Source organism: Pectinophora gossypiella, chromosome 9, assembly GCF_024362695.1.
Source record: "Pectinophora gossypiella chromosome 9, ilPecGoss1.1, whole genome shotgun sequence".
Classification (NCBI taxonomy): Eukaryota; Metazoa; Arthropoda; class Insecta; order Lepidoptera; family Gelechiidae; genus Pectinophora; species Pectinophora gossypiella.
The window spans coordinates 649,539-668,579 of record NC_065412.1 but is presented as its reverse complement, the minus strand read 5'-3'; the positions used below and the strand labels follow the sequence as shown (position 1 = coordinate 668,579).

General features: G+C 41.5%; 2 protein-coding genes across 2 annotated transcripts in view; one reads left to right on the top strand and one right to left on the bottom strand.

Moving 5' to 3' along the window:
- Positions 1–4,171: 4,171 nt before the first annotated feature.
- Positions 4,172–16,247, top strand: LOC126369334 (cell division cycle 5-like protein). Its single transcript, XM_050013669.1, has 16 exons — positions 4,172–4,353; positions 4,443–4,708; positions 5,067–5,197; positions 5,824–5,983; positions 7,463–7,631; positions 8,069–8,203; positions 9,130–9,284; positions 9,844–10,002; positions 10,336–10,408; positions 11,218–11,310; positions 11,816–11,987; positions 12,484–12,672; positions 12,964–13,169; positions 13,884–14,046; positions 14,351–14,490; positions 15,121–16,247. Exons 1-16 carry the CDS (start codon positions 4,309–4,311, stop codon positions 15,253–15,255), a joined length of 2,391 nt encoding a protein of 796 aa, XP_049869626.1. The 5' UTR covers positions 4,172–4,308; the 3' UTR covers positions 15,256–16,247.
- A 6-nt stretch (positions 16,248–16,253) lies between these two features.
- Positions 16,254–19,041, bottom strand: part of LOC126369328 (Fanconi anemia group M protein) — a 33,988-nt gene continuing 31,200 nt past the window's right edge. The window contains exons 16-18 of the mRNA XM_050013656.1: positions 18,841–19,010; positions 18,279–18,378; positions 16,254–17,719 (exon numbers count right to left, since the gene is read on the bottom strand). Of these exons, the coding sequence (XP_049869613.1) occupies positions 17,513–17,719; positions 18,279–18,378; positions 18,841–19,010 (477 nt within the window). The 3' untranslated portion in view covers positions 16,254–17,512. The remainder of the gene's footprint in view (positions 17,720–18,278; positions 18,379–18,840; positions 19,011–19,041) is intronic.

Sequence of the window (19,041 nt, the reverse complement as noted above, 5' to 3'; positions counted from 1 at the left end):
TGACTTGTTGGATGCTGAAATTGCTCTGAATGATGCTGAAATCTGTCATAGTAATAATTGGTCATCAGACTTACGGTCCCGTCTAATTATACAAAATGTAAATATTGCAGATTTATGGATTAGTATCAAACTGTATGCAAGTTTCTCCACCAAGTGTATGTAGGCTAAAAATCTGCATTTATGTGACTTTCTGGACTTGTGCTACTAACACGATTTTCGTCACACCACTTGAACCACCCCTTAATTGCAGGAAAATAGGTACTCGTTGTGGATTGCCAACAACTGTTACATAATAATTACTGTTATATAATAATTGCTTTTCGGGTTCTGACCAGCTACTAGTTTGCTGCCCCCAGCTTTAAGTAACCAAGCCTGTAGGTTCACTTGGTCGATTTGTAAGGGTGAACGGTTCGTGACAGTGTCCACTAAGCACTCCGCGAGCTTCTCTATCGTAATAGGTGGAACCCATGACCTGTAAGGCCCAAGACCTAAAGTCTTCCAGCCAATATATTTTTTCCCGAAGTGGAGGTATTACAATATACAGACCCTTGGCGCTGTTCATATAGGCCAGAACTCGAGGGATGAGGTTGGGTGGAGGGAAAGTCCAGCCCAGTTGAAGTTCCCACACTTGAATGAAAGCATTTGAGAAGAGTGCTGAGCAATCTTTGCAGTCTAATGAGACGTACATGTTGACCACGGCTCTTTCGGCAGACGCGAACAGATCGACGTCTGGTGTGCCCCAACGATGAAATAATCGGTTTGTTGTAGTGGGCAACAGGTGCCATTCCGATATATGCCGTGCCCGTGAGAGGCGATCGGCAGTGCAGTTGTACCTCCCCGGGAGGTAGTGTGCTGACAGGGTTATGTTCAGCCTGTCTGTCAGCTTCAACAACTTGCATGTCAGATTGAATAAGTTGAAAGAGCGCGTTCCCCCTTCCTTCCGAATGTAGGAGACCAATGTTCGGTTGTCGAACTGGACTAGAATATGGGCAATTCTGCCGACGATGGAATTGATCCCGAATCAATACACATCTCCAACAGCAACAACAGCCTCCGTGGTCTAGTGGTTAGAGCGTTAGGCTTACGATCTGGAGGTCCGGGTTCGACTCCCGATGGGGACATTGTCGAAATCATTTTGTGAGACTGTCCTTTGTTTGGTAAGGACTTTTCAGGCTTGAATCACCTGATTGTCCGAAAAAGTAAGACGGTTCCGTACTTCGGAGTGCACGTTAAGCCGATGGTCCCGGCTATTATCCGTAAAAACACCTCCACCAACCCGCATTGGAGCAGCGTGGTGGAGTATGCTCCATACCCCCTCCGGTTGATTGAGGGGAGGCCTGTGCCCAGCAGTAGGACGTATATAGGCTGTTTATGTATGTAATGCATATACTGCGAAAAGCTCTTTCCAGATCGAGTGCTTCCTCCTCTGTTCTTTCGACCAAGATTCCGATAAGAGGGTCTCGTCCAACTGAGCTTCCCAACCCGAGTCCACCGAATCGGTAGTCAGTGAGTGGGTGTATGGGGAGTTGACTTGCTCCACCACTTCATGTCGTTCCGTACTTGTGGGGATAACACCAGTAACAATTTTTTATTGAATTTAAAATATTTCAGAAAAATTTGAAGGTAAGAACAATGGAGGCGGATCTTTGGAATAACAAAGTTGGCGAAGTTTGACTGACCTAGTACTTTTTTTTTTTTTTTTTTTTTTTTTTTTTTTTTTGCAATGTGTTGTTTTATGTTTGCTATGGACTGTTTTTTTTTTTTTTTTTTTTTTTTTTTTTTTTTTTTTTTTTTTTTTGATAGAAACATTCTCTTCAACTTTGTATTCCCAGTGATCCCTAAATACTCCTGTGTCAACTGTGTGTATACTGAAATCAATTTCAGTATAGATTTTAGATAATTTATCTGCCATCCCAAGGATTCCAAGAGACTTACAACTTCCGCAGTTTGAGTAATCAACTTGGTCTAGTCTTGATTGGCCCGGAGGAAACTCGACGAATTCCTCTCGAACGTAGGATCTCCGCGATCCAGTTCATCAATATTAAAAATGTGCGAGGTGCGGATGCTACACAGAAGGGTAGCTAGGGGATAGATAGGGGGCTCTCTATTGTACACTACGGTTTGGCTATTGGTATGTGTAAGTATGCGTTGAAGTACTAGGCGGAGCCCTATTAACTCATGTCCTGGTGTGAATCATGAGATTGACACAAAAGTTTCAGATGGTCTCTTCTTAGCGAATGGTTTATTTTCTTTCAGGTAAGATGGAACGTTTAACCAGGAATTTGTGCCTCCCCGTGACTGTATGACCGGCGTGAGGGTGTTCTGGTCAAATAGATGGAACCTTATGGTTGTCTGGAAGAAATCGCTTTAAGCGATAAGGCCGCCATTTGCCATTTACTTAGTTAAGAGTCTTTTTGTAATTTCTTTTTGGTGCAATAAAGTGTATTTGTATTGTATTGTATAAATATTCGGCACTTGGAGGTAATCTCCTCAATGTGTTCTGAAGGTTTTTATTACCTACTTCAGAGATAATCCATTCCCCTCTTAATTTATAGGCATTCGGCCCTCTCACAAACTACCTGTAACATCTGTTCCATATTTTTGTAATGAGCAGAAGCCGGACCAAATACAGGACTTAACCGATCAAAATTATATTTTAATGTTAAGTATTTTCTGTTGAACCTTGATGTTGGCAGAATCATCGTTTCTGGACGATGCAGCCACAAACAAAGAAAATAGAATAGAAATTAATATCTTTTCATACAAATTAGTTGGGTTCAACTCAGCCGATGAGTTGTTAGCCCAATTAACAATTTCTTGTAAATTGTCACAGATTCTTTCTTTCTGTTCTAGTAAGCCATTAGTAAGCCTTGCCATAGCCCTTTCAGTTGTTGTAAGATAATCTTTGCCTTTATTTAGATGGCAAAGTTCAGTATTAAGTTTTTGCTCCACAAAGCCCGGCTTTGCTAAAAGGGTTTGAAGACTTTAGAGTACTTCACCTCTTTCTAACCATCACTATTAAAGTGTTGTAATCGATTAATTCGTCCACACGCTTTTGAGATGTATTTTTAATGACCTTTGTGGTGTCTGTAACAGTCTGGATTTCTCCCAAATTAAGTTGTACAGCATTGGGTTTGGTTAAAAATTTGTTAGAAGAGGATGAGCTAACTGAATTAGCTACAGATGAGCCGGGTAATGACGTCGGCAAAAAGTTTTGTACATAATTTGTAAGTTGACTTACTTGAGTGATGAGGGTATCAATGCGTGGATCGTAACCCTCAGTATTGTGATTTACGCTTGGATCTCTAGTTTGGACGACGTGAGGATTGACCCTCTGAATCCGATTCAGTGTCCCCACAGTCGTTACTGGAAGAACTTACATGTTCTTCGCGAGAATATTGTGGAGGTTCTTGAACCTCGTTTTCCGCAGTAGGCGGGGTATTAACACACTTTCCTCACTCATATTACGGCACAACACAAATTTGGCACGAAAATATACTATTTTACGGCTATTTAACTTGTGATTTTAAACTTTTTACGATCTCGAGAAAAGTTATAAACCGTATAAGCGGGAATCACAAAACGCTATGAAAGGATGACAGAATTGCAGTGCTACCACACTTTCAAAATTTATGAAAGTGTTGCCCTAGCAGGTGACAAGCAGGTAAATAGTACCAACATAGCGGGAGTAAAGGGTAAGTTCACAAAACAATCTTCATATCGACGTTGTGTGTTTTTAGACAAATACATAATATAGAGGCTTTTTGGCGGGAAACGGGAACGGGACAGTTGCTTTCTTCATTGAATAATCTAAATAATTAATACGAAGTGGTGTTTTGTGGTTGATGATCGCATTAAGTTAGTCGGAAGACATTCGCGAGTGTTATTATATTGGAGTATTCAATAAACAAAGTGTATCTGCCTATTTTCGCTTCGTGTCAGGAAGCCGCTTCATAACTCGATAGTTTATGCGGACTTTCGAGTTAATTCGTTTGGGGTTCGGAGTAGGAGTCTACTCCGAGGGTGGGGGCTTAGGTTTCATCATCATCACCTTTCATCATTTCATCATTCATCAAGAAAAAAAATACGTAAGACATGGCTGTATGGGCATAGTTCCCTTTGCCTTACCCTTCGGGGAAAACCTAAACAAAAAAAAAAAAAGAATATAGACGTCATTCGTGTTTCTTGGTTATTTCTATCGATTGTTTTTGCAAATTTATCAATGTGAAAACGGTAGCAATAATTAAAATTAAGTAAACGTGTTGCATTTTATTCTGTGTATTTGAGTGAATAAATAAATCCGCCAAAATGCCGCGTATTATGATAAAAGGCGGCGTTTGGCGCAACACCGAGGTTTGTGGCCTGAATTTCTGTTGTTATTCTTCTTTATCTGCTAGGTGTTGGGTAGTAGCTCGATAATACTGTTACCTTAATGATTGCAGGATGAAATTCTTAAAGCGGCGGTGATGAAATATGGAAAAAACCAGTGGTCTCGAATCGCATCACTGCTCCACCGCAAGTCTGCCAAACAATGCAAGGCCCGTTGGTACGAGTGGCTGGATCCCAGCATCAAGAAAACGGAATGGTCCCGGGAGGAGGACGAGAAGCTGCTCCACCTCGCCAAGCTGATGCCAACACAGTGGAGGACCATAGCCCCTATCATTGGTAGAACAGCAGCACAGTGTCTGGAGAGATATGAATATCTCTTGTAAGTATTGGGATATGTAGTTCTGTATAACAGGTTGGAGTGTACCTAAGGGGGCACTATGAATTGGACACTCCAACCATATATTTATCAATATGTTTAAAAAAGTTGCTCTTTAAAAAGCAAAGGATATCCTCTTGCAGCCGAGACTTCAGACACAATAGTTAAACAATGGGGTTTGGATTTTAAAAGGACATTTGGTGTTACAACTAAAGTATATGCTTTATCTGATAATTATCTATTTTGCCATAAAAAGAACTATTTTATTATATTCTTCAAAATAAAAATAAATTCATATACTATAGAGCCTAAAATGATGCCATATAAGATGATTTACTGAAGTATAAATATGATTTTGCAGGGATCAAGCTCAAAAGAAGGAGGAAGGGGAGGACATGGGTGATGACCCACGCAAGCTGAAGCCTGGAGAGATTGACCCTAACCCTGAGACAAAACCCGCCAGGCCTGACCCCAAGGACATGGATGAAGATGGTAAGTTAATTCTCCACCCCATATTTACACAAAAAAATTATTGTGAAGTTTAAAATCAAAACTGGATATTGTAAGTAAACCTAAATTATTATTTATGGGCAAATATTAATATTGGGTCAGTCAACCTCTCCGCATAGGCTTAGTCGTCAAGGCTATAGAATAAAATGTTAAGGTAGTAAAACAAAGAAAAGACTTAGAAGAGATCTATTTGTCATAGGACAAACTGACCAGGCCTAAACCAGTGATTGTCGAATTTATTTTGGAATTCATGTTTGGATTATAAATAATTATCACATGCTCAGCGGCTAAGGAAAATATGAGGAAACCTACATTTCTGGAAAATGCATTTTCAGAAGAAATCTATGTTCACAGGACAAGCTGACTATTATACCAGAAAATCTGATGTTTCAAATTAAATAAGAAAAATGATTATATCGGCTCAAATAAATATAAAAAAACTTTTCTATGATAAGGTCAACATGTAACAGACAAGAGAGGTGCATTTTGGAGGAGGCCTATATCCTAGGACACACATAACATAAATATGGAATAAATGAATAAAATATTTACTATCTGTGAATAAAAGCATTTTTTTTTACTTCTATGTAACCTGGGTTTGTCCTTAGAGCTGGAGATGCTGTCAGAGGCACGCGCCCGTCTCGCCAACACACAGGGCAAGAAGGCTAAGAGGAAAGCGAGAGAGAAGCAGCTGGAAGAAGCAAGAAGACTGGCAGCACTGCAGAAAAGAAGAGAACTTAGTGCTGCTGGCATTGCTGTGCCACTCAGGTGAGGCACATTGGAAAACATTTTTTTCTTGATTTAACCTACAATCAGTCCTCTGGTCTATGAGCAGTTTCGTTGTGTGGAATGAGTGGTCTGACATAATGGTTTTCCATATTATCCAAAAAATATTTTATAAGTCATAAAATAAAACAGATTTCCTTTTTTATACTGTGCATTCATTGTGTACACCAGCCCCCGCGGTACGGCAACCGCGCTGCAACGCGAGTTATGAGGGCTTTGACATTGGTCAAAAACAATAGACAAAAATCCATGCCCATTGATTGATTGATGACCATTGTGCCGTACGACGTCTATTCACTTAGATAGCATTCGATGCGGACATTGGTGGAAATCCACTGTTAAATTGTATGTGGATTGATTAGTTTCACCACTCGTAGACTGTAGTAAAGCATATAATTCACTTTCATCATCATCAGCCGTATGACGCCCACTGCTGGGCATAGGCCTCCCCCAAGGATCTCCACAACGATCGGTCCTGCGCTGCCCGCATCCAGCGGCTTCCCGCGACCTTCACCAGATGGTCGGTCCACCTTGTAGCGGGCCTACCCACTGAGCGTCGTCCGACACGTGGTCGCCACTCCAGAACCTTTCCGCCCCATCCGCCATCGGTTCTCCTCGCTATGTGTCCTGCCCACTGCCACTTCAGCTTTGCAATTCTCCGAGCTATGTCGGTGACTTTAGTAATTAATAATAATAATAATGATAATTCACTTTAAGTAAATGCAAAGGGTACAAACACGTCCGACAATAAGAGGTACATATCGATGTATATTCATCGGAATATAAATAAAATAAAAAATAAAAGATATAAAATTAATTAAAAAGTAAAGAATTAATATATTTATAACCTTTTTTTAAAAGATATTTTTATGTTGCAATTGTCGACACCCACTATATAATTCGCGCCACGCTTGGCACAGTTACTAGGTACTTGGAGGCGTGGTAATCAAAAGAAGTGAACTTAGGGCTCAGTTACATCTATCAATCTATCATCAATAGTTTCATGACACACAGTCATAATATATCCGATACAAATGTAGTAATAACAAGGTCGATTTTTCTTGATGTAAGTCATGACTGATGAAAGATTGGTAGATGTAAATAGGTTTATAGGGCTATATCCGCATCATAGGGCAGCACTTTGAACGTATTTCACACACACACACACACAATATTTTGTACTAGTTTTGTTTCTAAATAGTTTGATTTCTGTTTGCGATTTCTTTGTTTTGTTTTTTCTCTTGTTTATTCTTTTCATTTATTTATTTGTATGTAGTTCTGTGACAGGTATAGTCCTAGTAAACAGTTTTCTGAAGTGATACTCACGACACAGGCATGCCTAGTATGGATATCCAGTGTAATAAGCATTCTTATACCGTGTCTATTGAATAAATATTTTTGTATTTTTTTGTATTTACGTACACAAAACGTTTTAACAAACTTCCATCAACCGTCCAACAGGCGCAAAAAGAAGCGCGGAGTGGACTACAACTCAGAGATTCCGTTCGAGAAGAAACCAGCTTCAGGTTTCTACGACACGTCCACGGAGGTTGTCGACCCTATGGCGCCGGACTTCACGCGGCTGAGGCAGCAGCATTTGGATGGCGAGCTGCACTCGGAGAAGGAAGAGGTACTTTTTATTTGGAAATTTTACTAAAAATATTAAAATGTACATAACTGGTACAAACCAGTTCATGACTATTATTGATTGAATGGCTTTTAAAGTCAGATGTGTTAGAAGAAGCTACAAAGTGTTCCCAAGAAGTTTTGCCAACCAGAAACACCCTCGTGTACAAAAAGTACCAGATAGAGATGTATGAAGTGAGGTGGAAATGAAACGACGTTGGCCATATCTCGTAAAATGCCAATAATCGTCAAATAAACTAGGACTGATTATATGGCTATGGAATACTGGAAAAGATCGATGGGGCCTATGTTGTACACAGTACAACACAAAACATAATTTTATAACAAGAAAAGAGATAAAAGGTACAAGTTTCTAACAGAAATTTCTTCCAGGAAGCCTTGTATATGAAACATTTGACCACATTTGTTTTTATTCCCCAGAGGGAACGCCGTAAGGACAAGAACAAATTGAAACAACGCAAGGAGAACGACGTGCCACAAGCGATGCTGCAGGGCGACCAGCCCGCCAGGAAACGCAGCAAGCTGGTGCTGCCCGAGCCGCAAGTCACTGACCAGGTGAGGCGTGAAGATTATTCATAAGGGCGGTTTTTTCAACGCTATGAAGGGATTTCAGTTTGGGTTTCGGAATCATTCATACATAAACTCACGCCTATTTCCCACCGGGGTAATCAGAGACTATAGAATTCCATTTACTTCGATCCTGACACACTTCTCTTGCTTTCTCCACATTCATCAATCGCTTCATACACACACGCCGGTTCAGAGTAGATCGTATTGAACCTTTTCTAAGGACATCTCCAATTTGGTCATCGTAAGTCCTTCTCGGAGTCCTTTTCGGAATCATACTTCAAATTAATTCCTGTATTGGGCTGGTTTTCCATTCAGGTTGAAAGGTCAGACAGGCAGTCGCTTCTGTATAAAACTGGACCTGTGAAACCTTGGACTCTTTGAAAACGGGATAACGCTAGGGAGATGATGAGTTACAATGAAAGTCGTCTTTGCCTCCTTCTTTTTAAAGTGAATAGCGAAGCGGAATAACCTATCGCAGTTGTGTTTCCAAGAGATAGTTCACCTTAGTAGACTTGGAGTGGATAGATCATACCGCGACCATACCACAAATATTGAACTTACGAATCGTAAGTTAGCAGATGCAGATTGAATAGTAGATATTCATATCGTCGCCTTTTAGAGACAACAACGCCTTTTTAAAAGACACATTCTAATTTGATTTTCTTCCACAAAACCGCAATTTCTTTCCGGGTTAATATTGAGATCACAAATATTTACCTCCGTTGTAACTAGCGTGTCTTTTGCGAGGTTTTGTCAAGAAAAATCACATCCGAATGTGATGTGTCAAAAAGGCACTTACGTGGTTTCCACTTGAAGGCAATGATATCCAGTTGGCACTAGTGAACTAAGCTGCACCGTCAAAACACTATCCTAGTCGACAGCAAACGAACCAATAATGATTATGTACGCAGGAGCTACAACAAGTGGTGAAGCTGGGCCGCGCGTCTGAGGCGGCGCGGGAGTCAGCGGGCGCGGCGGGCGCCGCCACGGACGCGCTGCTGGCCGACTATGCGCTCACGCCTGCGCCCGCCACCGCGCTCAGGACGCCCATGCAGCACCAGGACAGGTATACTCAGCTACCTCTTCAGCTAGCCCTTAGAAGACCGCTTCACTCTCACTTTGCACAGGTTCGAACGATTTTATAATCCATGTTTGGATTATAAATGATTATCACATGCTCAGCGGTTAAGGTAATCATCCTAAAGAAACCCACACATATTGATTAAGAAGCAACCAATATCACTATCTTCCATAACATTTAGTGTCAAGAACATCCATTATCTTGGGGCTCACCGTGTTTCTGGTTTCCAACAGCGTAAAAGTATCCTAAAATCAATTGTCTTTTTACATATATCTCAACTCGATTGAAGCTTACGTACTATACGTTACCAACTTTCTCTGATTTTTTATTGAGCACAAAGGACAACAGATACAGAAAGGTACAACGGGCGGCCTTATTGCACATACAGCAATTTCTACCAGGCAACCCTTCCAGGGAACCATCGATCAGCCCTTCTCTAATATTATAATAGCTCATTTACCTATCATAGGTCATCTGGAAGAGATATCGTTCAGCGATAAGGCTGCCTGCGTTTTGTTTTTTTGATATTAATTCTATTTGTCAGAATCCTGATGGAAGCCCAGAACGTGATGGCGCTGACCCACGTGGACACCCCACTCGCCGGTGGCAGCAACACCGAACTGCAGCAAGTGGACTTCTCCGCCGCCCTGCCGCAGGGCAAGACGTTAGCCACGCCCAACACCATACTGGCCACGCCGTTCAGGTAGGTGGCACGAAGTAGTACAAGATTAGCAAAAAATCGTTTATTTCCAATGTAGGATGATCAGAGAACAGTCTTAAAGTCACTGTGGTCTTGTGTGTCACCGGTTTGACATGTTTTAACTACTAGCCCACAATCATTTTGTGATGGCTGATCACCTGATGTTCGGAAGGCACGTTAAGCCGTTGGTCCCGGTTACTACTTACTGATGTAAGGGTTGATGGGGTTGGTATTCCAAATCCCCCACACGACAGAAGAAGAAGAATGTTTAGGTAAATTATTGTGTGTCGAAGTTTATCAGAAATAAGCATGACAACACTTATCAATTTGTTACAGATCTTCTCGCAGTGAGGTGTCCACGCCAGGCAGTTTCAACACCCCCAGTCACGGCAATCAGACTGCACTGGCCGTATGTATCTTGTACATTTGTCACTATAGTTTAACAATGGCCCCGATTCCTGCAGACACCTCCTAGCGTGGTATTAATAAACTAATCTCAGCTTCGAGACTGCTCTCAAGATCATGTAAATGTGACAGTTTTTATATAAAAACAGGTACTTGAGCGTGATCTTGAGGGCAGTCTCAGTTGAGATTCGTTTATTAATACCACCCCTAATTTTACTTAAACCTGTCATTTTCTTATCCGCAGAAAAGGAAAGGGACGGATGATTGACAGCTCTTAATTTTAGAAAGAATGAATAAATGAATGAATAACCCGGGCGAATCAAAAAGGTATCTCGCTGGTATGCCTATGTAAATTTGTGCTGGTAAATTTTTAGACGGTTGTTTTAGATTTCTGCTTAAAATTGACGTGTGTTCCATAAATTTTAGGCTTGTCGATTACCCGTCCCTTTCCTTTTCGGCGGATAAGAAACTGACAGATATAACTTAAAATAAAATTAGATGGTATTTACAGGAATTAGCACCAATAGAAACGTTAAAATAAATAACAGCCTCGGGATTCCCGATTCGCGATTCCCGATGGGGACATTGTCGAAATCACTTTGTTAGACTGTCGTGTGTTTGGTAAGGACATTGCAGGCTTGAATCACCTGAAAGTCCGAAAAAGTAAGATGATTCCGTGCTTCGATCCTGGGTTACTAGCCCAAACACCTCCACCAACACGCAGTGGAACAGCGTGGTGGAGTATGCTCCATACCATCGGGAGGCCTGTGCCATGTATGTATGGAAAAATAATTCAAAATATTGTTGTTTCAGACACCGGGTCTTCGAGACAAATTGAGTATAAACCCAGAGGAAAGACTGGGTACTGGCGACACACCGCAAGTTGCCAATCAGATGCAAAAACAGGTAATTCTATTGCACACAAACATGTTAAAATATCTCTCTAATGTTCTAAGAATCTGTGTTGAAACTGTGAAAATGTATTATTTATTTTAGTATAGCAAAGTTTGCATAATATTTTCAATGTCCACTAATACGTGGATAAATAGACTAGGACAACTTTCTAGAGATGATAAGATTGGTTTCCATCAAAATCAATTGTTCGCTATAACCACCGGAATCAGGAATTGTGCCCAGTCAATGGCAATAGGCTCGCTCCTATTACATGGGTCATTTACATAGCTGGCAAGGAGTGGATGTATACAAAGGCATGATGCAAAGGCATCTTCTGTAAGAAGAAGACATCTCTGCATAACCTTTCGGGGATACAGGTGTGATACTGTGCTATGTTGTATCAGTTGAACACCTGTTTTTTTATCCTCTACCAGTCCAGCAAGCGCAAACAATGCGTTTTCTTTATTCAATCACTTTACACCGTAGATTCTCGTCATAATTATCTCCTATTCGTCAGCTAAAAGCATCAGTCCGCAACGCGCTGCAATCCCTCCCAACGCCTCGCAACGACTATGAGATCGTGGTACCAGAGCAAGAAGGCGAGGAAGCGGCCGAGTGGACGCCCGCAGCCGCCGTGGAAGACCAGGCCGACGCTGACGCAAGGATGCAGCTCGAACAGGAAGAGAGACGTGAGTTTCGATGGTTTTCACTTCAATGCCATGTTAGAAGTTTTCAGACCAGTATTGTCTTCTCGTCATCATGTCGAATGGATTCTTCTATCGTGTTGATTGTGTGGTTGAGGACCGGCGTCGCCAATCTTGATGTCAGGGTCTACTGAATCGACAGAAGCCAGTCAGATGATAGGAAGCTTGACCATGAGGAGAGACGTGAATGGAAGAAAGTTTTAGAAGCTGAAGAGAAAGGCCTAGGTGAATGTGATCTTTTTTAGGACGTTTTAAAATCCAGTTTAAGTAGAAGATTGATGAATATGGAGGAAGCAAGAGATGTCTGTTAAGATCGCAGCAAATCTATATCCCAAAAGAAAATAGGTGTAATGTTGTGTATAATGGTAACCTGTCACCGTTAAATTCATCATGATAGCGAGTTCTTTTCTGGTAACTGGTAGCTCCGTTTTATTTGTTTACCAGTCTATGAACCTAGTGTTGACCAGTCCGTCGCTCGCAGGTCTGGCGGCCCTGGCGCTGCGCTCGACAGCCATACAGCGCGAGCTGGCGCGGCCCGCCGACGTCAACAACAGCGTGCTGCGCGGACACTCCACGGGGCAGCTGACGGCGCTGCAGCAGGCTGAGGAGCTGCTCAAGGCTGAGATGGTCACCATGCTGCATTATGATTCTCTGCATGATCCGCCGCAAAGTGAGTTCCCCTTATTGTCTTGTACCTGCTTAACCTGACCTGACCTTCCAACCGAAAGGTTAGACTAACTAAATTAGAGGTTAATTTACTTAGCTCCGAAAACACATATCTCAGATTCCGTCACTGTTTTCAATTATTTATGATCCAAACATAAATTCAAAAATAAATTCGCATTCGGTGGTTTAGAGTCCAACCTGAAATTCGACCCCATGACCTTTTTCTGTCACCAGGCCTTCAACGCCTCTTGTTTAAAATAGACTGTTTACTACATCAAGACCATATTTTCCCCAGCTGTAGACAAAAAGCGCGCGGTGCAACTTCAAGCGGCGCACCTGGCGTACTTAGAACAGCATCCATACGAAGAGTTTTCCAAGGAGGAACTGGATGCAGCCAAGCAACAGCTGCAGGCGGAGATGGAGGTGGTGAAGACAGGCATGGGCCACGGCGACCTCAGCATGGATGCGTACACTCAAGTGTGGGAGGAGTGCCTCGCTCAGGTTAGTGTACTTGCAACAGCAAACTCCCCGTAACTCTCACTCTGCACTCTGTCTCTCTCTCTCTCTCTCTCTCTCTTTGGCATTTATTACTCCTACCTGACGGTGCGGTCTGCCTTCTTCGTATTTCTCTTCCACTTCGCTCTATCGAGGAGTTACTTCTAGCTTATGTGCACTATTTAACCACAATGCACTTGCCTCCCTAGCGGATACCAGCCTTGGTTTATCGGTTAGAGCATTCGGCTTTTGAATTGTTATCGGGACACTACCACAAACCACTTTGAGACTGTTCCTCGTTTACTTAGAACATTGTAAGCTGAATCACCTGATTGTCTGAAAAAAAAGTTGGCTCTTGACACCATTCTGCCCCTCATCATCATCAATTTAAGAGCCACGCTGTTGTCGGTGCAGCATTTTCCATGCTACTTTTTAGGGAAAAATAGGGCAGTGGTTTCCCTCTTGCCTTCCGCCCCGCAGTATTCTGCCCCTAGAGGTTAAAAAAATGTCGACGGTTTAACGAGTTTACCAAGAAGGTGCCTAATCAGTCTTGCCTGAAAGGAACATGTGGAAGGCAGAGACCAAGGAATTCCACTTACTATGATCCTGAGACACTACTTTCGCTTTGTCCTTTTTCATCAAAGACATGCTCATGCATGCTCGCCTCTTTTAAGTAAACTTCACATTAGTAAAATAACTTATCAACGTTATTATTTACAGGTACTTTTCTTACCTGGTCAAAATCGTTACACTCGTGCGAATCTGGCGAGCAAAAAGGACAGGTTAGAGTCTGCGGAGAAGAGGTTAGAACAGAATAGAAACCACATGGCCAAGGAAGCCAAGAAGTGTTCGAAGATGGAGAAGAAATTAAGGGTATTGACAGGTACGATATGAGCAGATTTTCATGGGCAGAGATGGACATGGCCACCCCAAAAATCTCATTCTTGCCGTTTGCCGCCTAACGCGTGATTGCGAGCGAGACTGACATACCTTCTAGTTCTCTCTTCTAGGAACTCAAGTTATAACTTGAAGGGAATGGTCATTGGCCGTACGCATTATAAAAGATGAAGCGAAGTGCTTGGTGTGAATTTTTGGCTCTCAATCCCAAACTGCAATGGAGCGGGGTCACGTACCCAGTCAGTATTAGTTATAATGTGCGCCTCTTACCGTGTAATCCTAATCCCCAGGCGGGTACCAGAGCCGCGCAGCATCGCTGATCAAACAGTTCCAAGAGCTGCAGGATCAGATCGAGCAAGCCAACCTTGAACTGTCCACCTTCAAGTTCCTCGCTGACCAGGAGAAGGCAGCGATACCACGTAGGATAGAGGTGAGTAGAGTCCTTCGGAAAATATAGACAGCCGTTGAACCACATCAGTGAGCACCTTTCCTATGCTTCTCTTCTCCAGCGCTTGGCAGATTCTCTGCATGCGGTCCCTCTCGCTCTAGCAAACGACGGTTGTAACAGAAAAAGATAGAAACATAGGAAAGTGCGAATAGGTGCTGACAGATGTTTGAGAGTATTTAGCAATTTCTTTTAAGCAACAAAAGGTGCATACTCATTTAGTTATAAGAGCGCCCGCCAACAAACTGGTATAAGTTTGGCGAAATTATTTTTTTAAGAAAAATTGTACCTTTTTTGGAATAAATAAATAATAAAAAAAGATGTGATTCAACCCTTATCCGGTAAAAATATGGCTGGATCTATATCCATCATTAATACGTAGTAACCTAGACCAACTGCCTAATGCGCCTTCCAAAGCACCGAAACATATTTTTTCGGACAATCGGGTGATCAGCCTGTAATATCATAACCAATCTAGGGATAACAAAATTATTTTTGTGATTTGTCCCCACCGGGATTCGAACCCGGGACCGTCTGATCGTGAGCCCAACGCTAACTACTGACCCACGGAGACCTTTAGCGTGAGTTTATTTACAAACATTTTTTTGCTTACAGTCATTGACAGAAGACGTGAACCGTCAAACAGATCGCGAGAAACAGCTCCAAAAGCGATACGCCGAGCTGCAGACGGAATTAGAAGAACTGACCAAAGGCAGACAGAAGCCCGTGGACTCTGCAATGGAGGAATAGTTTATAAATTCAATGCAATGGATATGTTCAAACAGTTACCATAGCAACAGTCTAGATGAATGTGGTAGGCCGTATGGCCGTCTATAATGGTCGAGCCAACTGTGTTAGTGAAAACTGCACTTAAGATAAATTAATAACTCATTGGTGCAAGTTCGGTACCGAGGTTGGAACCGGCGCTGCCCGTTTGAGAATCAGGAGGTGAAAACAGGGATTTTTCTCTTTTTGATATCGTTTTCACCTTGCCAAGAACGGACCATGCTTATGTAAATCAGGATTGTTTCTAAAAGTTGTCACTGTTTGAACGTATACATTGTGATGTGTATAGATATGTTAAAGAGTTACGTATGAAAAGGAAATTGAATGAATAAGGTTAGGTTTTTACAAGCCGAATAAGAAAACTAAATTGATTACAAAAATGAGTTATTACATCGTGTGAATACCTGAATGTCTTTTCGATGAAGAGTGAACGCGCACCTAGACGTGCCGCAGAAGCCGCACGCGCCGAAGTCATGGCATTTTGCGGCAAAAAGCGGATCGTGCGGCGCGGATACGTGCGCGAAGTTGCATGCGATTTCATACAAAGATTAATAAGCGCGCGTCCACTTTAAATGTGGTATTAATAAACTAATCTCAGCTTTGAGACTGCCCTCAAGATCACGTCAATATGATCCAAACATGAATTCCAACTCATAAAGTTAAATTCAATAGTTTAGAGCCGTTCGAAATATTCCGCTTAAAACAATGATTATTTTCGATTATTTTGTAATATCATCTGTAAGTTATTTATAGCCTTTGCAATTTGTGATAATAATTATTATTGTATCATTCATTCATGATGTTGAATAAAATATGTCCCTAGCATTGTTCAACACTAGTAAATCGGATTTGTTTTGCGCTATCATAAAATGCAAAAGCTACACAAATAAGTCCAAAATAATAATTATTTTAATAAGACTTATAATTAATAATGAAATAAAAGTACCTTTACGTTATATTTGGTTTTTATTTACACCTGCATTTAACATGATTTTAAATAGCATATTGTTATTTATCATACAATTTGAATTATTAAATAATTGTACGCAATGCTTAACGTGGGATTTAAAACATTATGGAAGTAATATAATAAGAAACAATTTTGTTTCTTATTATAAGTGTTAGATAACGAATTATTTCTTAAGTTAATTTATATCACAGTTTCATTGGCAATCCAGGCCGGCTGGATTTATAACTAAGTCTCACTATTCACTTTATTGGCCATTTATCAAAGATCCTAGGGCTTGTAATAAATATTTGGCTTTGTCACCAGTCACCAATCAGGATAAAAACTGCATTATTTCTCCCACCAGGGGGGTTAAAATGGCCACATCGAAGCAATTCTTCTATAAAAGCAATATTGCTATATGACATTTGTTTGCATTGCGCATTTACTTTTATATGCGCAAATGTAAATTTGCAACATTGCTTTCTTAGATGAATTGCTTCGATGTGACCATTTTGACCCCCTTGGTGTCGCTACTGTTGGGTGTTTTTAAATTATGACAGCTCCCCGTACTATTTGAGTAGACAAACATATTGTTTTGATTATATTTTTACACTAACCCTTTGTGCAGCGTTTAACTGCAAAATCATAGTCTATATAATTATTCCCTAAAGATCGCAAAGAAAACTGGCGTCTTTTCGGAATACATTCCACGTTGCTCCACATTTTATTATTTATTTATTTATGGATCACTTACAGCTATGCACATTTTATAGCAATTTATCACGAATTTTAGTTCGACTGTATGGAGAACTAACAACATTTAGGAATACTGACCAGTGCTGCCGCCTACATTTCAGCTTCTAGTTTTTATCCCCATTAGTCAAAACAGTAGTAGTAGCAGTTTTGTAATTTTGAGGACGAGTCGAGTGCAGGAAGTTTCGACTTACCACACCTGCAAGCCATATAATGATGACGCGCGCGATCGCAGTTTGTTTGTCCACAGTATAGATTGGTATAACGCGCTATCGCCGCGACGATTCTGCCGCGTGCGGTTGCTCTCTCGCTCTATTAAATGACGGTTCTCAGTTACAGAAAAATAGTGCGATGAGGCGCCAACAAATGTGATTTGATCCTTAACATCTTGCAATACGACAGTCATCTGTATTTAACTAATTTCTGCCTTTAGACCTGATTATCCTGTAGACTGATTTTGCAATTTGGGCTACGAATATTCTTAAACATCAACGATATTGGCTCTTACATTTCAATTCTCTAGCTACTATCCTCCGAATCACTATGAATCCGCTTGGCCTTTTTCTTCCGTCTCACTATTGGACTATCGCCATCCTCTTCTACAGAGTCTAATCGCGGCCGCTTCTTCTTATGTCTCCTTTCTTCTAGGATCATCTCTGCTACTTCTAGTTCTGACATATCGTTGGCCTGCGTAAGACCGATGTGGGAATCTACGCAAAAACTATCCTGAAATATGAATGTGGTTAAAACATTGAAAGTTAGCTACAGAAAAATTACAGACGCAAATATCGAATTGCTACGGGTAGATAAGTCGTGATGATCTCTGCGACTGGTATTTTGACCACTACACCAGACCTCCCGGGTCGATTCCTGTATGAACTGAGTTAATATCAAGTGGAGTTTTCCATCGCAAAAGTATAGAATTGAAAATAATGTAAAAAATCTCATGAATTGAACTCAGAATCATAGTCTGAATAATCCCCCTCAGTATTCGTTATGGTAACGGCCTAAGTGGTTGAGTTTTGGACTCACGAAGGTCCCGTGGGGACACATCACAACAATCGCTTCGTAATCTCCACTGGTTAAGACATTACAGGCTGATCACCCGATTGCTTGTAGTAAGATGTTCCGTGCTTTGGAAGGCAAAGCCGTTGGTCCCGGTTGCTACTTACTGATGTAAGTACGTAGTCATGAGCCAGGGTTGCTGAGTATGGTAATCCACCTCACAACCTACACGATAGAAGATCATAATGATAAAGAGTATGATACAGGTACTGAAACTTACCATCTCGTAAGCGTCCTCTTCGACAAATTGCGAAAATACTCCTGTATTTTCAAACCTCTTTGGTAGCTGTGGTATTTTGAAAACTCCTTTTACTGGACTCCTGAAAGTAATATGGATTTTTCATTACATACATAACATAAACAGCCTATATACGTCCCACTGCTGGGCACAGGCCTCCCCTCAATCAACCGGAGGGTATGGAGCATACTCCACCACGCTGCTCCAATGCGGGTAGGTGGAGGTGTTTCTACGGCTAATAGCCGGGACCAACGGCTTAACGTGTCCTCCGAAACACGGAATCATCTTACTTTTTTGGACAATCAGGTGATTCAAACCTGAAAAGTCTTTACCAAACAAAGGACAGTCTCACAAAGTGATTTCGACAATGTCCCCATCGGGAATCGAACCCGGACATCCAGATCGTGAGCCTAACACTCTAACCACTAGACCACGGAGGCTGTTATTTGGATTGGATTTTTCATTACCAATGGAAAATATACAAGCGATGGATGAATTGCTTCAATGTGGCCTTTTTAATCAACCCACAAATTCAGGAACTCACTTGACGGATCTCATGTAATGGGCCTGCATGTCCTCATGATGCGTCACGTTCTCGTCACAGATGAAGTCAATAATGCTGCCAACACTGCCGTCCGACAGCTCATCGCCGCTGTCCGAATGGTCGTCGGATAAGTCCGCTTCCAGGTCCAAAAACTCCGATTTAGGATTTTTCTATATAACAGTCATGGTAACGTAAGCTCAG

Coding starts and splice junctions, on each gene's coding strand:
- LOC126369334 (XM_050013669.1), top strand. CDS start 4,309: ATGCCGCGTATTATGATAAAAGGCGGCGTTTGGCGCAACACCGAG. Junction 9,285..9,843: donor CCCATGCAGCACCAGGACAG/GTATACTCAGCT, acceptor TCTATTTGTCAG/AATCCTGATGGAAGCCCAGA. Junction 10,409..11,217: donor GCAATCAGACTGCACTGGCC/GTATGTATCTTG, acceptor TTGTTGTTTCAG/ACACCGGGTCTTCGAGACAA.